Source organism: Grampus griseus (genome assembly GCF_964374135.1).
Source record: "Grampus griseus genome assembly, chromosome: 9".
NCBI classification, from domain to species: Eukaryota; Metazoa; Chordata; class Mammalia; order Artiodactyla; family Delphinidae; genus Grampus; species Grampus griseus.
In genome coordinates this window covers 61464347-61488040 of record NC_139003.1, presented here as the reverse complement: position 1 = coordinate 61488040, position 23694 = coordinate 61464347, and the positions used below count along the sequence as shown (strand labels likewise).

At 39.5% G+C, this 23694-nt stretch overlaps 1 protein-coding gene across 4 annotated transcripts in view; it reads left to right on the top strand.

The window, feature by feature from the left end:
- ICA1 (islet cell autoantigen 1) overlaps positions 1-23694 on the top strand; it is a 144556-nt gene that overhangs the window by 87755 nt on the left and 33107 nt on the right. For all 4 annotated transcript variants that reach the window (XM_082662010.1, XM_082662007.1, XM_082662008.1 and 1 more), the window contains exons 7-8: positions 13766-13891; positions 15091-15189. In XM_082662010.1, coding sequence (XP_082518136.1) covers positions 13766-13891; positions 15091-15189 — 225 coding nt within the window. The remainder of the gene's footprint in view (positions 1-13765; positions 13892-15090; positions 15190-23694) is intronic.

Below are 23694 nucleotides of genomic sequence, written 5' to 3'. Positions count from 1 at the left end.
GAATAAATGATCCATAAAACAGTAGTGAAAAGAAAAGGAATAATGGCATATGTTTAAAACCTCAATAAAATACAAAAGTATCAGTGGGATAAAGAGACAGTAATATAGCCTTTTACTGTCTCCTGAAGTGTGTGCTTCTCAGATTAGAAATTGATAAGGCGGGTGTCCTGGGTTCTGTCTTGTGACCTGAGTTAATACTTCCACTAATGACCTGAAAGAGGAAGTGAAGCCAGTCGGTTAAATTTTCTGATGACAGAATTGCTTTCTTAAGTTAAAAACAGAAAAAAAAAATCACCAGCTGAGCAAACATTAAGACACTTGGGATTATACAGCAGAAACTACACACCATTGTAAAGCAGTCATACTCCAATAAAGATGTTAAAAACAAAACAAAACAAAAGACACTTGGGGCAGTGTGATAGCTAACTAATCTGAACTATATCTGCATGTCGCAAATAACATAATTGTGAATCATTTTAAACATATTTATTTCAACTTGCCAAGGGCTTGAGAATAGAAAACCTTTTACTCTTTGATTCCTATGTGAATGAATGTATTGCATAGTGAGTCATGGTTTGTATTTTAAAACAAGAAGCCAGAATCACAAACTTTTAACATGCTAGATTATTTTGATGTAATGAGTTGACAAGGAAAATAGAGTAGTAGGTGAAGTGCTGACATCGCATTTTGGGTAATATACAGTTAACCTAACTGGTTTGAGATGTGCTACAATTAGGAAAGCAAAGTGATTTGGTGAAATGAGCATGGGCTTTCACATCCTGCCCCTCCCCTGCTCACAAGTAAGCTTGGGTGAGTTACTTAATGGCTCTGAAAACCAGCTTCCTTCTCTGTGAAACAGAAACAAAATTATGGTGTAGGAGTGTTGTGAGAATCAAATGAGAATATGTGCATGTGTATTATACCTAATCAGTGAGTGGTGGTGATAGTGGTTGAGGAAGAGGGATGGTGTCTGGGAAAGTCTAAGGGTAATTGAGCAAACAGAACATGTTATACATATTACTTAGTGGGAGGACAAGGCCTGATGGTTCACTCCTTCTGGTGTCCTCCCTTTATTCATTCGTTGTTTTGTTTACCTGCTACCTGGAGGCATGTAGACTTAGCCTTATAAAATTGAATAGTGTAATTCTACCCTCATGCAGCTTACAGTCCAGAGGGTGGCTGGGCCTACATGGGAGCAGGTAGCAATTACCATAGTTTTGGGTCCTAAGGCAGTTTGCAAAGTGCCTTGATTATAGAGAGGAAGAAGCTGTTAACTCAGCTGAGGAGCATTCCAGGAAAAGGTTCTCAAAGGAGAAAACCTTTGAGTGGAAACCATAAATGTGAGCACGAGTTGCCATGTGCACAACAACGGGAAGAGGGCTTTCCAGGCAGAGGAATCTTGCAGAAGGTGCGGGTGGGTTTGTCTTGGTGTAGCTGGAGAACGGCAGCTCTGTATGCCCAGATGACATGGTGCCTGGGAGGTGATGTGGGAGAGGAGGCAGATGGGCTGCAGGCTGGCAGGCAGGGTATGGGTGTGGAGTCTGTATTTTATACAAGACAAGACAGCATCCAACCGAGGCCATGTTCTTACCTTTCTATACTTACTGGCTGCTTGGTTTTAGGCAAATTACTTTGGACCTCAGTTTTTTCTTCTATGCAAATGAGGATAATTTTGCCTACTTTGAAGAACTGCAGTAAGAAGCATTTGTAAAACACTGCCCTCCGGAAGTGTTCACTCCCTTTTCTTCTCCTTACCCAACTTGGAACACATGATCAGGTGAAATAAAAAAAAGGAGAGTTAAAACTCTCTTCCCTGGAAATTCAAAAGAGTGTAGACTGTGGTATGTATCTCTACTTCTCCTGAATCTTATTTGAGATAACTACTTGATGAAAGCATTCATCCAGTACTTTATACATTCCTAGTACAATATTTTATACATTTGTATATAAAATGTATATTTTATACATCACCCTGAGGCATTGGTGTGCTCCACTCTCCTAGGTAACTTCTATACTCATGATCAGAACATGTTATAAACTTGAACTTGTAAAGAGCAGAGTAGTGAAGAAATTGGCTTTTTTTTCCTATTAGTATCTGAAAATGAGTATCTGAATGAAAGTGTTCGTGTAAATGAGTTGAGATTCTGTCAGCCACATGTGTGCCTGTCCTAATGACACAGGTGGATCCAAAATTGTTGTCTTGAATTAAGTTTTATTAATTCATGTAAAGGGAATGCTAGCTAAAAGATTCAATTTTATCTGTAATTTCAGCAATAATGAAAAATGTTAAAATTATCACGACTTATTTATTATCCTGAATTGTTAAAGTTCAAACTGCATGCTTAAGAGGAAATGAAGTAAGATGACAACCACATCTTCCTTGTTTTTGGCAAAATACTGCTTATTAACCATCCCAGCTGCAGCATTAAACATGTACAGATCTTCCTCAACTTACATTGGTATTATGTCCGAATAAAATCATCATAAGTCGAAAATATCATAAGTTGAAAATGCATTTGATACACCTAACCTACCAAACATCATAGCTTAGCCTAGCCTAACTTAAACATAACTAAAGCATATAACTTATGACCACAGTTCCTTGAACAAGCCAAGCACACAGCAGCCTTGGTGCCTTTGCGTTCACCATTGTTTCTGCTCAGAATGCTCCACTCCCACCCCACCCCCAACCCCATATCAGCATAGTTTGCTTCCTCAATTCCTCCAAATCTCTGGTCCAAAATCACCTCTCAGGAAGCTTTTCCCAGATTATTCCATTTAAAAGAGACTCCTCTATCACCCCTCCCAAACCCTGCAAATACCTCTTTCCTTTGTTGCTTTATTTTCACCATCTAACAAACAATAGATTTACTTTTGTTGTTTATTGTCCAGTTTTACCCAGTAGAATGTAACCATCATGAAAGTAGAGACTTTATTTCCTGCTTATGCTCAGCACCTAGAACCATAGGTACTCAGTAATATTTCTTGGGAGGAAAGAAGGGACTTAGAAGTAAGAGTGATATCAGGAAGGCTAAAACTTGGAATGATTGAGGTTTATGAAACATCCTAATAACAATAAAACTGTTGTGAGTGTGAAGATAGGCCCACTATTAGGAACAGATGGTTTAATATATTCTGTATTTCTTCTTCATTAGTAAATTTCAATGGTTCCATAATGAGAAACTTTCCCTCATCGACTACCAGGTCAGTACAGTTTGATAGGAAAGTCAGGATAAATGTTTGGTTCTTTGTCAAAATATTGAGTTGGTTCACTGGCATTCTCTACAGGTGCCCAATGAGGTTTTTTGGTTTTCAGTTAATTTGTTCATTTCCTTGTTTTTAAGTATCATTATGAACTCAGAGATTTAAATATATTGGATGTGTTTTAATTGTTGCTGATAATACTTTATTGATGTTCAAATTGTCTCATCTTCAGCTAGTGAGAGCCTCTTCAGGTTGACTCCTGAATCCTTTTGACATGACCCTGATAGTGGTCTTCTTTGATTTCTTATACAGCATAATATTTCAGGGTCATCTTATATGTTTCCTGCCCTAACCCTGGAATCAGCCATTTCAACAAGGAATGCTGATTCCTTAAAGAGAGATATGATAGTTAGAGACCATGATCTGGGTGCTAGGGGTGCTCATTGCTTCTGAGTTAGCCACTATATTTAGACCTTTACTGTGGACAGAGCTAGAAAATAATTTTGGATGATTTAATTTTAATGGCAAAAGCAAAGAAAGCAGAACTATTAAACTCCCATTATACTTTCTCCTCCATTAAGGGAGGTGGTATTAAAACGGGAAAGGATAGAAAGGACCTCTTGAGGAAAACTTGAGGCTCAGTCCATGAAAGGGGCTAATGTGTATTAGTTCTATTTAAATAACTTAGTCACCAGACTTAGATAAATTATGTCCCAGAAAGAACTCATGTATCCAAGCACAGAAATACTGCCAGTAATGTTTGAGAAATCAGAGATGCCAGAAATAATATAACAAGCAAATATTGTCCTATTTTAAAAGAGAATTTTTAAAACTCAAAAATTTAATATACTTCGATTCTTAATCAAATCCAGAATTGATTACTATATAGGTGGTTTTTAAGGAACTTGGGGGAAAAAATGGGATTATCCTGAAGCAGAGTGGATTCACTTTAACGCCAGACTAATTCCAATTCCTCTTACTGGTAATATTATTTAAGTCTCATATAGTTCTCTATAGATAAAATGGAGAAAAGTGAGTTAGAGATTGGATTTTTAAAAAAGCAAGACAGAGCTGAGAATAGTCTCAGTACTCACTTTAAATATAAAGATATAGCTAGGTTAAAAGTAAACGGATACATTAATATATGGCCTATAAATTCTGATCAAAAGAAATCTGAAGTGGCCACATTAACATTAGACAAAATAGACTTCAGAACAAGGACTATTAACAGAAATAAATATAATCTTGACTAAATGTGGTTACCCGAGGAATGGAGGTCAATTTAAAATCAGTCAATGTAATTTACTAGGTGAATAGACCAAAAACAAACCATATGATCATCTCAATGGATCCAGAAAAAGCATTTGATAAAATTCAATATCCATTCCTGATAAAAATTCTCAACAAAATAGGAGTAGAAGAGAATATCTTCAACTGATAATGGGCATATATGAAAAACATACAGCTAACATCATACTTAATTATAAAAGACTAAACACTTCCCCCCTGAGATAAGGAATAAGGCAAGCATGTTTGCTCACATCAACTTCTAGTCAACAATATCCTGTCCAGTTCAATAAGGCAAGAAAAGTAAATAAAGACATACAAATGGAAAGGAAGAAGTTAAACTGTCTATATTCTCAGACAACATGATATATATATATACATAGATCTGTCTACATAGATATATCATAGAGAGGGAAAATCCTGAAAAAGCTTTCAGAAAAAGCTTTCAAAACTAATCACTGAATTTAACAAGGTCACAGGATATAAGATCAAATTACAAAAATTAATCCATATTTCTAGTAATGAACAATTAGAACTTGAAATTTATAGAAATTAGAATAGCATGAAAAATATGAAATACTTTGCAATAAATTTAACAAAACGTGCAAAATCTGTGCCCTAACATCTGAAAAACAAAATGTTAAAAGAATGTTAAAGATCCAATAAATGAAAAGATGTACTATGTTCATTTGTCTAAAGATATTGTTAAGATGTCAATTCCCAGTAAATCTATAGCTTCAGTGCAGTGCTAATCAACATCCTGAAGGCTTTTTTGAAGAAATTGTCAAGCTAGCCCTAAGATATGTGTAGGAATATGAAGAACCTAGAATAACTGAAACAATTCTGAAAAAAATTGTAGGACTTATACTACCTGACTTAAAGACTCATTATAATGCTACAGTAATCAAGACAGCATGGTATTAGTATAAGGATAAACATATACATCAAAATTATAGAATAGGGAGTCCAGAAATAGACGCACACATATAATGGCTTGTTGATTTTTGCCAAAAGTGCCAACCAAGGCAATACAATGGGCAGCTGGACAGTTTTTCAACACGTGGAACAGTTGGATATCCACATGTGGGGAAAACAATATCAACCTATACCCATACCTCATATCATACAAAAACTAACTTGAAATGGGTTATAGATCTAAATGTAATAGCTGAAAATACAAAATTTCTGGAAGAAAAAGCACAGGAAAAAGTCCTTGTGACCTTGAGTTAGGGAATGTTTTGGTAAAAACGGCACAAAAAGAGAAACTAGGTAAAAGAAAAATTTGGTAAATTAGATGTCATCAAAATTTTAAATGTTTTATCTTCAAAAGGCACTTTTAAGAAAATGAAAGGCAAGTTTCAGGCTTAAAGGAAATGTTTTCAAACTTATGTCTGATAATGGATCTATATTATCCATATAGAGAACTCATAACTCAGTAATAAAAAGACAAACCTAATTTTTAAAAATATGCAAAAGATTTGAATAAGCACATTACTAAAGATATATAAGGGACAAATAAGACTTAAAAAGAATTTCAACATCTTTAGTCATTAGAGAAATGCAAATTAAAATTATAATAACTATGACTACACATCCACTAGAATGGATAGAACTTAAAAGACTGAAAATACCAAGTGTTGAAGAGGCTATGGAACCCATGGAATTTGGATCATTGTTGGTAGGAAATGCAACATGATATAGTTACTTTGGAAAACAGTTTGGCAGTTTCTTATAAAAGTGAAGTTACAGTTACTGTATGATCTAGGAATCCTATTCCTAGATATTTGCCCAAGAGGAATGAAAAGCATGTCTACACAAAAACGTATGCTCAGATGTTTTATTCAAAATAGCCTAAAATTGGAAACAACCCAAATGAGTATACAAATTGCGCTGTATCAATACCATTAAATACTACTCAGAAATAAGACAGCGCACACTGTAAATACACGTAACAACATTGATCTCCAGGGGGTTATGCTGAGTGAAAGAATCCAGTCATAAAAAAAAAACACTAGACTACATTGATATGAAACTCTAGAACTAAAGACTAATCTGTAGTGACAGAAAGCAGATTCGTAGTTGGCAGGGGTTGGGACTTGAGGGAAGGAATTGACTGCAGTGGAAACTTTAGGGAGCGATAGAAATGTTCCGTATCATAATTCTGATGGTAGTTGCATGATTGTACACATTTGTCCAAGAACTCATCGAGTTGTACACCTAAAATTAAATCTTACCTCATAAATAAAGCTGATTAAAAGTAATGAAGAGTAAGCTGGGGTGAAGTGAGAGAGTGGCATGGACATATATACACTACCAAATGTGAAATCGATAGCTAGTGGGAAGCAGCCACATAGCACAGGGAGATCAGCTCGGTGCTTTGTGACCGCCTAGAGGGGTGGAATAGGGAGGGTGGGAGGGAGACGCAAGAGGGAGGAGATATGAGGATATATGTATATGTATAGCTGATTCACTTTGTTATAAAAACAGAAACTAACACACCATTGTAAAGCAATTTACTCCAATAAAAATGTTTTTAAAAAAGATTAATGTTTACCCTACTAAAAACTTAATTAAACCTTAAAAAAGAAATAATGATGATGATGGTGGTGGTGGTGATGCTAGTGGTGGTAACAGTGCTGGCATCAGCTTCTAGGCACAGAATGAAACAGATACCCTCTCTGCATATTTTTCCTCTAGAATTCAGGGAATCCACTGACCACCGTGCACCTAAGGGAATTTGATGCACTGGTTTCTTTCCACTTTATTGAGGAGTCTGAGCTGAAGAGCCTTAGATTTCTGATAGAAGTACTATTCAGGCTATGTGGCTTGGGAGTCTCCCTATGCCTACATCTAAATTGATAAGTCCTGCATAGTCGATTCCTGAAATGGTACCTGCACCTATTGTGCATGTCATAGACTTGGAACACTGTGAGTTACATGGTCAATGGTAGATCAATTACCCTGTGTCCCATGGATTAATGTAAAGAGCATCAATTAGAGAACCAAACACACCTGAGTTTGATTCTAATTTTTATATATCAGTTAAGTATCTAAGTCGTGATTTCTTCTTCTGTAAAACAGGGATTTCCCCCCTAAAAAATGTATTGCATGTAATAGGTGGTATATGAAATATGGGAAGGGTTCTCTGTTTAAATAAATTTTAGAAACCCTGGAATAATCAAAGTTAAAAAAGGATCCTTATCATAGAACCTTTCATATGAATTTCCAAGAAGGCAAAAGTGAGCAGCCTGTATTAGTGCTTGGTTCCGCATAACAGAAACTTGAATTAATTGAGGCAAAGGGAGAAATCTCATGTGACCGTAGGAAGGGCAGCAGGATCCAGGAATTTGAATGCGACTAGGACTCTGTCTCTTCTATGCTTTTCTCTATATGTCACCTTTATTCTCTCAGACCAATTTTCTTCATACCACAGGAAATTCAAATGCCACGACTTCCTGCCCTTAGTGCAGGAAGTCCCTAGAAAAGGATTGAGACTTATTTTCTCTAGTTCCAAGTTAAAAAATCCTGAGGAAGGGCTCTGATTCGTCCAGCTTGAACCAAGTGCCTTTCCCTGAATCAGGCATCCATGGTGCCTTGTGACTGACTCACCTTGGGTTCAGGTGCTCATCCCTGGGCCAGTCAGTAGGAGTGGAGGGGTGGTCTATAAAAGAGCATACCAACAACCCCCATTTAAGCCACATTATTAGAATAAAGAAAAGGAACATTTTTGAAAGCAGGGTGAGGGTTTTGTTAAGGGAAGACCAAAAATAGATAGCTCCTACAGTCTACACGTGGCTGCCCACACACATGCATGGTGCACACCCAGTCACTTATACCTACTTCTGTACGTAATACAATGTCAGAATTGCTCCTGCCGTCAGTGGATAAGTATAGGATAAGTCAGGTCCAGTAAAATGACTCAGCAAGATGTTTGATCATCTGACCCTCTAGAGGTCTTAGTATGTTGGCCTCAGAAAAAACAATCTTCTTTTAATGAAACCAAATATCTGACCTTCTGTTTTCCAAGGGACTTCAGATAGGCTAGACTTTCTCTTGTGGCACCTTCCTAAAAGCCAAAAGAAGTAATTTGTGTATTCTCTGATCTTAACATTTTTTTCTGAATGCAGGATGCATAGATAGGGGTGAATAGATAAGTTAATTAGGGAGGAGTATTGAGAACTGCTTGAGAAAGCAAGCCAAGAATCCTGATGTGGCCTGAGGTGTCTACAAGAACTGACATGAGTAGAATCACCTGGTGGAAAAGGAAAATTAGACAGTGATACTGGGCTTGGGGTGGTCAGATACATAGGAGTCATCCTCTATACCCCCAACGTCTAACCCCTCACCAGGTCCAGTCTGTTTTACCTACTAAATATCTCTCCAGTCAGAGCATTCTTTTCCATATCTAGCATCACTACCCAAGTTTAAAGCTACCATCATCTCTCCCCTTGACTCTAGATCTATCCTCATCTATTCTCATCTCCCTCCAATCCATCCACACACTGCAATGAGTGATCTTTTCAAACTGAAAATAGGGTTCTATCTCTTCCTTGCTTCAAAGACTCCAATGTTTTTCCACTGCTTCTAGGATAAAAACTAAAATCCTGAGCACACCTCCAAGGCCCTGAGATATGCCCCAGCCCACCTCTCTTGCCTCATCTCACACCACCTTTCTGTTTGCTCTCAGCAATCCAGCTGCACTAGTTTTCTGGGGCCTGTCTTATTGCCCTCTACCCCAGGGCCTTTGCACATCCTCCTCCCCCTGCTGGAGCTCTCTCTTCCTTGCACAATTAACCATGCTCAGTCCTTCAGAAGAGAGCTTGAGCACCACCTCCCAGAACATACTCTTGTTCAGATTTCTTGGTAAATCATTCTTATGGAACTGTGTGGCTTTCCTTCTGATCACCTCACTCAGTTTGTAGTTATTTGCTCACTGCTATGAAAATGCCCACTGGACTGTCATCATGAGGCCTCCATTTTGTTCACTGTTATCGGCACGTGGAAGATACTCAGTGTATATTTACTAAGTGAATGGATAGAGGGAGAGAGGCAAATCCATCTTCTAGAAGACAATGTAAGAGTAAGATGGGGGGTGTGTGGCTTTATTTTACTTTTAAAGGAAAGAAAACACTAGGAAAAAAATGCAAAGCTACTCTCAAATTATTTGGTTGTGTAGTAATATGAAGACTTTTCCCACTGAACGGAGAAGCCAGCTTGTACTGAGTACGAATAGCTTTGGCTTCATCATATGTAATTCAAGTTGGGGCTAAGAGGTAGAATTTCAGGTTATGACGAGTAAGTACAGAGGAGTGCCCTGTAGTTTTGGCACACAAGACATTACTCCTTTCTCTGGTAAATTGAATTTCTGCAGCCTTGGGAAGGCAGGACCCATGCTAAAGAGGGTCAAATATATGTGATCATTTCCTAGAGCTTGGAGAATAAGAGAACAAAGCTGGGGCAACAGGAGTAAAATTAAGAAATAAAAAAAGATACATTTATTTGAAGATTTTTTTAAAGAACCTTGAAAACTACAGGAGCTCCTCAAGATGTTTCTGTAATTGAATATAATTTATTTGGGATTGAGAGGAATAATAATCAAAACATTTTTTACTTAAGTGCATCTGGAAGCATATGAAATTAGACTCTTGATGGTGGCCTGTGCGCGCCTGTGTCCTTGGTGTTTTGTCCTCGGGCTGCAGACTGGAAATGTGTTTTAGAGAGCAGACATGGAGCACAAAATATTAAATGAACTTTGCCGTATTCAAAATGCCCAACAGTGTAACATCCTCCTTGTTTGGCAGGGAAAGGGCTCAACATTTGGCAACTCAGCAGTGCATTAAGTATTTTAATAATCATTGTTGACACACAAAGCATATGGCCTTTCAGAACTCACTGGGTCAAGTGCTGAAGTCGTCTTCTAGGTTCCTAAAATTACTTTACAAAATTCAAACAAAATTAAATTAGGGCACATTTCAATGTATGTTAATTCATGAGTTTTGTGTTATAAGCAAGGGAATTAAGTTTTCTTCTAGGATAAAAGAATATCTATGAAAGAATTAAGTTTTCTTCTAGGATAAAAGAATATCTATGTGTAACTGATTATGTTAATGTAAAGGAAAAAGCAAAATTCACATCCCCACAGAAAAGTAATTTGTATTTAATTAGAAAAATCTAGAACCTCCGCATAAGCAGGCCAGCCTCACAGCTACCTTGTATTTACTATGTACTCCTATTCATGCCTTAAGACTCACCTCAGATATCCCGCCATCTCAGAAGCCTTCATTGCCCCTTACTTACCGTTTATATGTTATGTATATGGCCCCAATAATGCTATGAAATAAACAACTGTAACACTCAATGGCTTAAAACAATAAGCATTCCTTATTGCTCACAGGTCTGTGGGTTCGCACATCAGTTCTGGTCTCTGCTGGGCTCACCCGTGAGCTGTGGGGTGGGGAGAGGCTCTGCTGACCGTGGCTGGCCTCCTTCACATGTCTGGGCATCAGTTTGCCAAAGGCTGATCTGCTGGGACCACTGGGCTCTCCTCCTCATGTCTCCTGCATGCACAAGCCTCAGCACCTCTCCAACTGGCCAGCCCAGGCACATTCTCAGGTTGACCTGGGCATGTTCTCACAGCAGTCTCAGATAAGGGAGGGAGAAAGTGTAAGCATGCTGGCATTTTTTCCCCCAAGCTTCCAGTTTCATCACATTTGGCCCATTGACCAAAGCAAGTCACATACCAAGCCCAGTGTCAGAGTGGGAGGAGACTACAAAGTTACAGGGCTAAGGGTGTGGATACTAGAAAGCCTGTAATTGGGGTTTTAATGCCATTGATCAAACACCCCTGCCCATGCCACCCCCAGCATTAATCATTCCCTTGTCTGTGCTACCTCTGTCTTCACTCTTAGTTCTGTTGTTTTGCTTTTCCCATTGTATTATAATATAGTTGCTAACTTATCTGTCTTCTCTAAAAGACTAGGGGGTCCTTGTGCCTCTGTGCATTCATTCTTAAGTATTTATTGACCGCCTGCTATGTGTCTCATTGCTTTACAGACCTCCCAGTGCCAAGCACTGGTCCTGACACATAATGGGCACTAATGCTCACTAAGCATGTGTTGAATGAATGCATACGTGAAAGCTCACACGTGTATTTATCTCCTCCCCCTTCAGAAGGAAAGGGTAAAGACAGATGCCTCTCAGGGTCCCAGTTGAGGAGTTCTTCCTGGCTCGAGCAACTGGTGAACCAGTGGGGACCTGCAGTGAAACTCTCAGCTGCTTAAACTTCTTGCCCTGCACTCTTCCACTTCTCCCTTCCACTTCTCCCTGTATCATCCCTATTCCTCTCAAAGGAGGGGGGCAGAAAATCACCGATACTTAACACATCCTAACTCTTTTTATAGTCCGCACACCCCAGTAGCTTTCCCTAGAGTCTCTCCACTCCACAGTGAGGAATGATCGAGTTCGGGGATTTATTTAAGCTTACGGTGTGCTTTGAGAGGAGCTGGATGGCTTCATTTGCTGGTTTTCCAAGCCCTGTAGACCTAGGAATACAGAGGAATTCTTAAGTAATGCTTTACACAGCTACAGAAACAAGACCCTATTCATATAGGGTATTAATTCTGTCGATATGGTATTAAATGTACTGCCTGATTATTTTCCAATTCCATAGAAGCCTACAGGAAACCTTGTGCTTCTGGGTAGAATCATAATTTTGATCTTCTTGATTTTGCAATGGTTAGTGGAAGTCGTTTGGGGCAGCAGAAGAGCGTGCCTTTGGAGTCAGGCAGGCTAATCTAGAATGCCAGCCCTGCCTGTCAGTTACTTCCCCTGATGAAGCCTCTTACCCTCAGCCATCAGAGCGCGATAACAGAGGCTAACAGAGAATAAAGCTGGCATGTGATGAGCGAATTGTATTAATTGTTCACTTGTATCGATTGTATAATATTAATTTTGAATTATATCTATTGTTGAATTGTTTTGATTATTAAATTGTTACAAATGATAACAATTGTGTCAATTGCTACTGTTACTGCATAATACCCTATAATTTTAAAAGCTGTGAATATAAATTATTAGTGGTAAAATTAATATATTTTAAATCGAATCATCTTCATGTTTATTTTTATTAAAAAATAAAACTATCACTTTTAAGACTACTTTAAAAGTTCTACTTTAAAATGGTACTCAGGTACTTTACCTTTAGAAATGGTCTGGAAATTTTCTTGATTCGGTCACCAAATATATATTCAGCACCTGGTTTGTACCAGGTCGCCAGGTGCCTATCATATAATGGTGATCAAGGTAGACATTGTCCTCGAGTCCCTGGAGATACCCACCTGAGGTATCCTGTGATGAAAGAGCTACCATTAATGAGTCAGCATTATTCCCAACTCCCAGTTACCTACCTGGTAACTACAACTGCATGAATTATCTGAGATAAATTAACATGTGACTACCTTTCCCTGGTTAAAATAGGATATAGTGATGCTTCAGGTTAGAGGAAGGGGAAATTTTGATTCCACTATTTTTAATGTAGCTGTATTAAATTTTAAAACTTTCTGTATTATTATCAAATAATATGTAGAATAACATTTCTGAATCTTCCTGACCTTCCCTCCATCCCTGAATTACTGCATGGCTTAGGGATGGATGGAGGATTGCTGATGTACATATGCAATAATAAAAAGTTGAAAGTTTATCAGTGGGGATAGTTTTTTAGGCTGTGTCACAATTTCCTAGATTGGATCTCAGAACAGAAAGAAAGGACATTAGTGGAAAAGCTGGTGAAATCTGAATAACATCTGTTGTTTAGTTAATAGGATTGTATCAGTGTTAATTTCATATTTTTAACAAATGTGTCATGTTATGTAAGATGTTAACATTAGGGGAAGGAGAGTGAGGAGTACATGGGGAATTCAGCTTCAAAGAACCATAGGAAAACAGTAAGGCAAATATTATCCCCTTACCACCCTGCGTGTTTCCAGACTTCTTCCCACTATGGTCAGTTTGTGAATGCCTTGAGAGGAGAGGAGTTCTACCATTCGACTGAGAAAAATACTAGGATGGTAAGTCTGCTGTAAAATCATGATATACAGTACTGTCGTTTAGGTCCTTTGGAAGTAAAGAATGGATATTGTAGCATCTTCTCACTTGCCTGGAATTTTCAAAGGTGTTTTCTTACGTGAAAGAGTTAATCCCGCTATTGGTGTTTTCTCGCTGACAAATTTTAACCAAACAGTTTGAGTGGTTCAGAGATTCTCTTTTACTTTCATAGGTGCAAACACAAGTTCGCCTTGCCAAAAAAAGCTTTGACAAATTGAAGATGGATGTGTGTCAAAAAGTGGATCTTCTGGGAGCGAGCAGATGCAATCTCTTGTCTCATATGCTAGCAACATACCAGGTAACCAAGTGATGTTTGATGCAGCGGAGCAAGAATGTTACAAGGTTTAGATAACAGAAAAATGGTGTTTGAGCCCAAAGTATGGTTTGGGCATAATGAAGTTCAGATTGCCTTTCTCATAATTTACTTCCCACATCTCTCTTTTTTAGCATCCTACAGTTAATCAAACCAAATGTTAGCTATTCCCTGTATATACACTGTAATTCCCCACTTCCCTGCATTTATTTAGGTGGTTCCCTCTGCCTGTGTGCTCTCCCTCGCCACTTGTGCCTTTCCAAATTCCACTCTGAGGTACCAGAGTGTCCCCTCCTTCAGTAAGCCTCCTCTGAACTCCCTTAGCATTGTTGCTGTAATTCTCACGGCATGGTCACTTCCTCACCAGGTTGCCATAATTTAATGAACTTGCTTTTGTCTCCTCGTTGCCTGTCAGTTCCTTCAGAATGGCACTCATATCCATCAGCGGTACTATTGAGCACCAGCTGAGGGTGGGAGGCAAACTCTGGGTGTTGTAGAGAATATACAGTGGATAAAACCAGATTTCCTGTCCTCAAGGAACTTAAAATTTAGAAAGGAAGTCAGAGACAGTAACGTCTGACTATATTTTCTCTACCTCAAGGGCAGAGCAGGGTGTGCTAAGTGAAATGAGATCTACAAAATCCAATGGAGGCTTGAAGAGGGAGAAATGGAATCCATTGAGGGAATCACAGAAGTCCATTGTTAATGACTAGCCCTGGGTTTTGGAGGATGGATCAGATGGGACAAGTACAAAGAGAATGGAGAGGAGAATGTCCCAGGTGGTGGAGCAGCATGAGCTGTAGGGGGACAGGGAGCCATTAAGTTTGGCTGAAATACAGGGTGTAAGTAGGGGCATAGTAGGAAACAAGGCTGCAGAGATAAGTAAAAATCGTGTTTCAGAAAACCTTGAGGGGGACTTCCCTGGTAGTCCAGTGGTTAAGACTCCGTGCTCCCAATTCAGGGGGCCCAGGTTCGATCCCTGGTCAGGGAACAGGATCCCACATGCTGCAACTAAGAGTTCGCATGCTTCAACTAAGACCCAGCACGACCAAATAAATAAATAAATAAATATTTTTTAAGAAAAACAACTTTGAAAGCCACAGATGGGCACACTTCTTTCTCTAGGACCCCTGATTAGATCTGGGCATTTAAAATGCTAATAGCTTTACTGTCTTTCTTTACAGACCACTCTGCTCCATTTTTGGGAGAAAACTTCTCACACTATGGCAGCCATCCATGAGAGCTTCAAAGGTTATCAGCCATATGAATTCACTACGTTAAAGGTATGAGAGCTAGACATCATCAAAAATCTAGAAACAATAAATGCTGGAGCGCGTGTGGAGAAAAGGGAACCCTCTTGCACTGTTGGTGGGAATGTGAATTGATACAGCCACTGTGGAGAACAGTATGAAGGTTCCTTAAAAAACTACAAATAGAACTACCATATGACCCAGGAATCCCACTACTGGGCATATACCCTGAGAAAACCATAATGCAAAAAGAGTCATGTACCAAAATGTTCATTGCAGCTCTATTTACAATAGCCTGGAGATGGAAACAACCTAAGTGTCCATCATCGGATGAATGGATAAAGAAGATGTGGCACATATATACAATGGAATATTACTCAGCCATAAAAAGAAACGAAATTGAGTTATTTGTAGTGAGGTGCATAGACCTAGAGTCTGTCATACAGAGTGAAGTAAGTCAGAAAGAGAAAGACAAATACCATATGCTAACACATATATATGGAATTTAAGGAAAAAAAAATGTCATGAAGAACCTAGGGGTAAGACAGGAATAAAGACACAGACCTACTAGAGAATGGACTTGAGGATATGGGGAGGGGGAAGGGTAAGCTGTGACAAAGTGAGAGAGAGGCATGGACATATATACACTACCAAACGTAAAATAGATAGCTAGTGGGAAGCAGCCGCATAGCACAGGGAGATCAGCTCGGTGCTTTGTGACCGCCTGGAGGGGTGGGATAGGGAGGGTGGGAGGGAGGGAGACGCAAGAGGGAAGAGATATGGCAACATATGTATATGTATAACTGATTCACTTTGTTATAAAGCAGAAACTAACACACCATTGTAAAGCAATTATACTCCAATAAAGATGTAAAAAAAATTAAAATAAATAAATATTACATTAAGAAAAAAAGGTATGAGAGCTAGAGAGGCCGTTAGAAAATCTCATAAAAAGTAAAGATTTGTTTCTATCACCAGCAATGTCTGTTGAAGCAAGCATCATTATTATAACAGACTCTAAATGTCAAAGAGAGAATTATGCCCCCTAGTAGGGTCTTTTTTACCACATCAGTATTCAATACAACAATAAGCCACAGCCATCCAAAAACACAGGTTTAACCTTGGTACTTGTTACTGGGAGATGAATTGTGGTGAACTTGAGCCTAATGATTGGCCCTGCTCCTTTAAAATACTTGTTTGACGTTGCTAAAGAGAAAGTTGTGTAAGTCTAGTACACTTTATTACTTTTTACTTATTAACTTAAAATATACTCACTTAAGAAGGCATTTTCCTTTCTTCCCTTACTTCTAACAAATATCATTTTATTCTGTGAGTACCATCCAATATAGAATATGATTTTTTCCTAACACTGCAGTCATATTTTCTAATTGAAGAAGCAACATTAAACTCAATGATTTCTCAACCCAAAAGTAATACATGCAAAATGTCAGGTTCTCAGTATTTCAACTGAAGGTGGAATCACTTTGCTCTGTAATGGTTGCTGAGGGTGAATACATATCGAGATATGGAAGGGATTTGGGTTCTAAAAGGATTTTCAGAATGGTGACAGAACACAGGGTGCTTTGTTGCCAGGTCGTATCTCTGAAAGGAAGAGACCAGGAAAGAACTAGTTAACCTTCACCTTGAAATTACCTTCCTTTTAATTTTTCAGGCAGTTTGTAAGTAGGTCTCGTCACTTTGCTTGACAAAACATTAAGAAGATTTTTCTTTTTTCTTTTGCCTTAAAACACCTCTTTGATTTTGAGATGCTTATAATGTCACTGCATCTACAAAAGTACTAAGACAGAAACACTTTAAGACCATGACCCTTTAATTGGAGGTCCCAAGAGGAACGCAGGACAGTCCCCTCACCTTGTTATGTACCTGACCTGACCCCAGACAGATCCCCTGGCCATCGAGTTTGTTTTTCCTGATCCCCTTGTCAGCTGGTCACTTACTCTTTCTCTGGTGCTTGCTGACATGCTGCATAGTGTAAACAGTTGAACTATAAGCACTTGAGGGGACGGACCTTTTATTTCTTGTGCATCGTCCTTGGTCCAGCCAGATGTTCCGCACACAGCGAACCCGCAGCTTTCCTTATCACACTGGCTATGTTACAGCTGTTGGTAAGGACTGCATGCCTTCTCTGTGATTTACTGCTGCTTTCGGCGCCTTAGGAAGCAGCTATCCCGACCAAGGCAGATTGATTAAAATTATTATAACTCACACTACTCACATTTCTTACACAGGCCTGAGCAGAATCCCATGGATTAACCTTTGGTAAGGCAGCAAGTGTTAGGTTTTAGGGCATAAATGTGTGTCAGAGTTTATATTATAATGAATACAAAGGTTATCAGTCATTTGAAAGACAACTGTACATAACACAAGTTGGCCAGATGGAAGATGAGATAATGCCTATCTCAGATACAGTTTTAAAGAGGTTCAGATTTGAGTTAATTGCATATAAAGTACAGTATAAAATCATGAAATTGAAGTTGTGCCACAAGCATAGAAGAATCCTATGTGTATCCCTGGCCTTCTGTGCTGAGGAAAATATGACTCCTTAAATTTTGCTGTGATGTTTTTCCTGCAGAGAGGACCAAGCTGATTATGCTAGAGGCTTTCTGGGCAGGGAATTTAGTGAAAGTTTGATGGCAGTGCTTCAGATATAATTCCAAATATTTGGGGCAGATGATTACCCACTGCCTTTTTTTTTTTTTTTTTTCTCGGTACGCGGGCCTCTCACTGTTGTGGCCTCTCCCGTTGCGGAGCACCGGCTCCGGATGCGCAGGCCCAGCGGCCATGGCTCACGGGCCCAGCCGCTCCGCGGCATGTGGGATCTTCCCAGACCGGGGCATGAACCCGTGTCCCCTGCATCGGCAGGCAGACTCTTCAACCACTGCGCCACCAGGGAAGCCCCTACCCATTGCCTTTTACATCCCCCAAGCCTTCCTTAAATTATGGTTTAAGGAACAGTTTATAGTTCAATTGTAATATAAATTCGGTAGGAGTAATGATACATCTGTTAAGGTGTAATAAGATTATAATAATGTTAAGGATGTTAAGTGTCCAGAAGTAAACCAAATAAACTATGCTTTTATTATCTCTTTAGAATGCTATTCATCTAGGCTTTCAGTGATGACATGTTATATTAGAATCTGAAGCTAGTAGCTAATTACTTTCTTTATATGGACTCAAACCCGTGTCATAGAACACTGTTATCACCCAGCCCATTACTGCACAGATGGAGGCGCGTTGCATATCATACTGTATGCCACAAACTATGAGAACGAAAACCATGAATACCTCATGTATCACAGTCAAGCATGGACTATAACCTTACTTACCAACCCTCTTGCACTAATAATGTTTTAAAAATACAAGCCTTTTATATAAAAGATTTTGGCTTGATCAAATCATCTTTCAATACATATAGGTATACATATGTGTACACACATATGTATATATATGAGTGGCACTGTATATCAATAATGAATATTTTGAAATTTAATTAAATATTTTCATGGTTTACTTGTTCTTTGGATTTACCTAAGCAAATAGCCCCTTAAATGCCTTTTGGGATGCTGGCTGGAAAGAAAACATTGTCTTTGGGGAGGTGTGCCAAGCTCTGTTAATGAAAAGCAACCCATTTGCTTTCTTTGCTGTGGGGCGTAGTCTGAGTGTGTTGATAATTGTGCTATTGCAGCTGTATTTCCTGACTGTTAGTTTTATGCTTGATGAAGGATGATAATTAATGTTAAACACTCAGTGCATCCTGTTTGGAGGGAAGAGTCTTTTGCTGCAGAATTACAGAGATGTAACTTGTGTCCCAGAAGTTCGTTTTATTTCTAATGAGCCTTCCTCTAGAAAATATGTGTAATTCTTTCTTGTATAATATTTTTATTATAAAAGTGAATTGAGTCTTCACCTCACACAACTTGAAATTTTTCCAAGTGACGATTTTGACATTTTAGGAATATTTTGTGGTACTATTTTATGTGACAACAGCTATTACATTCTTATTCAGGCCTGACTATATTGATTCTACATTTATTGACATATTCCTTCATCATTCTAATTTCATGATAAATACATTTTTGTAGCATTTTAACTTTATGGAAAATTTAGCCTTGAAATTTAAAGTTAACAAAAAAATTGTTAATCTAATAATTGTAACAGCTCAAGTTGAAAGTTGAAAGACTATCTTTTGAGTGGTTTCCCATAAAAGAAGCAATTCCCTAATCTCATATTTTCAAGCAATAAATATTTATTGGTTCATTACAATGCTACTAACATATAATTTTGCATGAATTATCATTAGTGTGTTAATTTTATACTGATTCCACATCATTCGGGAATGTCTTTTACATGGTAGAAATTATCAAGTCATGGGGATAGGAACGGAATGTGACTAGCCCTATCTTGAAAGCTTTTTTAGAGAAAGTAATTTAGAGTAAGAATTTAAAACATTTTTTTTTTTTTTTGGAAGAAAACTAAAAGAAATGCTGTCTATAGGAAAGCAGTACCTGTCTTAAATTACCAGCCTTCAGATGTGGTCATGTTTGCTTCATCCTTTCAGGATGTCACTTACTTACACATTTCTCCACATATCCAGAACAGGCATCAGGAAAAAAAAAATTTTTTAAGAAAAAAAAAAAATAGCCCTCAGGAGTCAAGTGGTTTTTCATTGGAAAATCTAAAATTCTGTTTGTACCAGTGGCCTTTTCTCCCCTATCTGACGTGCTGGCACATGCGCTGAGTTGGATGTCTTTATAGAGAAGTGAGCACTGGGCCCTTTGAAGATGTGGACACGCTCCCTGGGGGCTGGTTGAAGGGAAGGCATGTCCTTCTGCACTGGTATTTGTGAAGAGATGAGGACCTATATTGAATGGCAGTGGTCAGTAGCAGAGTGTAGTCCTGTGATGTGCCCCACTGCAGTGTCTTGGGGAGGAAAGCCGGTTTTTGACTCTGGTTATGGGATAAATCAAAGCATGTGGGAGCACAAGCCCTGGAGCCAGCCAGATCTGGCTCTGAGTCTAGCTCTGTCACTGCCCAGCCGTGTGGTGGTGGTGGTTGTGACTGTGGCAGCCCTGGTGCTCCATGGGCGGGGGGGAGTGGGGGAGGGATGGACTTATTAAACATTCTGTTAGTGGATCCAGAAGACAGCCATTGGCGGTATCGATACAGAAGGGTTTGCTGTGGTTGTCAGGTTCTGGAGCCCAGCTTCAGTTACTTTCTTAGGCACCATTTTCACCCTAGGTTATTAGTTTTGCACAGGCAAGGCTTTATGGCAGTGGAATAGGAGGTCTCACTAACCTTGCCCAGGGAAACCCAACCTCCTCCCTCCCTGCTCCCCCAGACGCTCTGGCAGCCTTTCTGCCCTGCAGACCCTGGTCTGGGCTCAGGTCATTCCCACCAGGGATAGGAGAGGGCAGGGCCGGCCTGCACCCCAGAAAAGCAAGAGGGTGTCCCACCCCTGTAACAGGGCTAATTCTAAAAAATGCGCTTTGGCTTTGCAAGTGGCTCTTGGTCTGTGCCAAGATTTTAACTCTAAGGAAACCTGAATTTGAAAACCTAACTGTGCATGTTCAAAAATAACCATCGAAATGGATGTGCCACTGTTCCCTCCTCTCTCTCCTGGGGTCTAGGACTTAGCACTGTTATATGGAACATCATTCTACAGACTCAAATGCTTTTAGCTCTAACAGTTCAAAAAACATCTCTTTCTAAATTTTGTTTTTCTCAAATTCGTATGCCTCACAGCCTTCTTCCACCCACCCCATTTCTCAGTTAATCACTTGAACATTTACCGACAAGCCACATGGCTCTGTAGTTACTTGCTTTGAAAATAAAGCCATAATAGTTTTTATGAAAATTGGGTAAATATCCCTGCAATGCAATTTTAGTTGCCAGTCCCAACATGGCAATTACTCATGGTGAACATCCAGAATATCCTTTTAGACTTTCAAGTTTTTTCTCAGTGTCTTTACTTTACACAGCATTTAGCAGAATGATGTTTTTCCCCAAGCTGCTCCAGGCCAGATCATTGCCAACAGCAAACTGGGCTGCATCCAGGTCACTGGGAGAGGAGCGGTAGAGAGACTGACCGTGGCTACCACTGAAATCTGAGGTATTTCAGATTGGATGGGGACACACCCAAGCGTGGCTGGTCATCCATTCATCCTTGATGACTGACATTGGTTCTTCAGGGCAGCTGGTAGCCCAGGCCCTGTTCACAACAGTAAGATGCTTCTCTCCTCACCACCTCTTCTTATTTTCCACCTCTTCCTTGAGGGAAAAGGAAAAAATATTAGCATTGTGTGCGTAGTTACTTTATGCCAGGCGTTCTGCTAAGGGTGAAGTGCAATAATGTCTAGAAGAATTTGTCATGGTACGTGGGACTCTAATGTACCAAGGTTGGGTCTTATAATGAATAATACGTTAGGTTCAGCATTGACATATAGAAAGTGCATATATTTTAGTTAATCCTCAAAGTAGCCTTGGGGAAGTGGGCATACTTGTTCTTGTTTCCATGTTTCAAATGAGGAAATTGAAGCTCAGAAAGGTCTAGTAATTTGCCCAAGGACACATGCCCAGTACATGGTAGATCTGGAAACAGGGATGCTTATGCTTCTTTCACTCTGCCTTGTAGCACTTCTTTCAGGTGGTGTTCTGGCTGTGAGGCAGGAGGGTAGAGAAAGCAGAATCGCCACCTTTAAAAAGTACAGCTATAGGGCTTCCCTGGTGGCGCAGTGGTTGGGAGTCCGCCTGCCGATGCAGGGGACACGGGTTCGTGCCCCGGTCCGGGAGGATCCTGCATGCCGTGGAGCGGCTGGGCCCGTGAGCCATGGCCGCTGAGCCTTCACTTCCGGAGCCTGTGCTCTGCAGCAGGAGAGGCCACAGCGGTGAGAGGCCCGCATACCACAAAAAAAAAAAAAAAAAAAAAAAAAGTACAGCTATAAATTTTCAATTAAAAATAGCACTTTAAAGTATTTTTTTCCATGTCCTGGCTGTTTTATTTATTTATTTATTTTTAACATCTTTATTGGGGTATAATTGCTTTACAATGGTGTGTTCGTTTCTGCTTTATAACAAAGTGAATCAGTTATACATATGTTCCCATAGCTCTTCCCTCTTGCGTCTCCCTCCCTCCCACCCTCCCTATCCCACCCCTCTAGGTGGTCACAAAGCACCGAGCTGATCTCCCTGTGCTATGCGGCTGCTTCCCACTAGCTATCTACCTTACGTTTGGTAGTGTGTATGTGTCCATGCCTCTCTCTCGCCCTGTCACAGCTCACCCTTCCCCCTCCCCATATCCTCCAAGTATTTGCTTGAAGGCGAAAAGCATCTTGTATATGTCAGTCTTCGAATACCATGGCCCTTCCTTTAGAATTTGAAATGAAGCCCTCTCCATCTCCTTGGTACTTCATATGAAAGGGGAGTTCAGTAGATATTCTTGGCCTGGTTATTCAATACAGTTTCTTAACTAGTTGTAGAATTGTAAAGACCTGGATTTAAATATTGCTTCTCCTTGTTAATGGTTGAATGGCCTTAAGCAAATTACTTCACCTCCCCTGATCTCCATGTCCATGTCAGGAAATCGGAAGGACAGTGTTTATCTGGGTTTTGAGAGATGTATGAAACATGGAATGCGGTACGTAACACAAAATGAGCCCTTAAGACATCTAATTCCTTTCAGATCTTTAAAAGTCATTGATAAGAAAGCACGTTTTGAGTGCTTACTATGAGCTTGGTACTCTGCAAAGACATTATCTCAGTTAATCCTCACAATGTCCCAAGGATGGTTTACTTGTCTCCTTTGTTCTGATGGGTAAAGAGAGGCTCCCGGGGGTGAAGACCCTTTACCAGGGCACAGCACTACGTGAACTATTTCCGAAGTCCATCTCTTTCTAGTACACTATGATGCCTTCCCAGTACTAATTTTCCATCTTTTTTTTTGTTGTTGTTGTTGTGCCGGGTCTTAGTTGTGGCATGCGAATTCATAGTTGCGGCATGCGTGTAGGATCTAGTTCCCTGACCAGGGATCGAAGCCGCATCCCCTGCACTGGGAGTCGAATTCTTAACCACTGCACCACCAGGGAAGTCTCCATCTTATTTTAAAGAATAGATTGTGTTTATTTTTTTGTAGTTTTACTGTTTAACTTTTTTGTTCTACAGTAGAATTCAAGAGTACCTTCTGGTCCTAGATTAATTTGTGTTCCTTGTACAGTGCCTTTATAAATTTATAGCTGCATGGGTGGGGAGGACATGTGAGCTAAATGTCCATAAATTATGTGGCTCATACACATCATCATGGCCTCTGCTTTTTATTCCTCATGTGCTACTAATTATAAAATCACAAATATACACAAACCCAACTGAGTTCAGCATCTTTTAACCATGCCGTGCTATTCTGAGCACTTTTATTTCCTTTTATAAACAATTATTTGGCACCTTTATATACATATCGTGTAATTAATGGGAAGTAGCCTAAGAAAATTAAAAGTAATAAAGATTAGAGGAAACGTTACCCAGTTG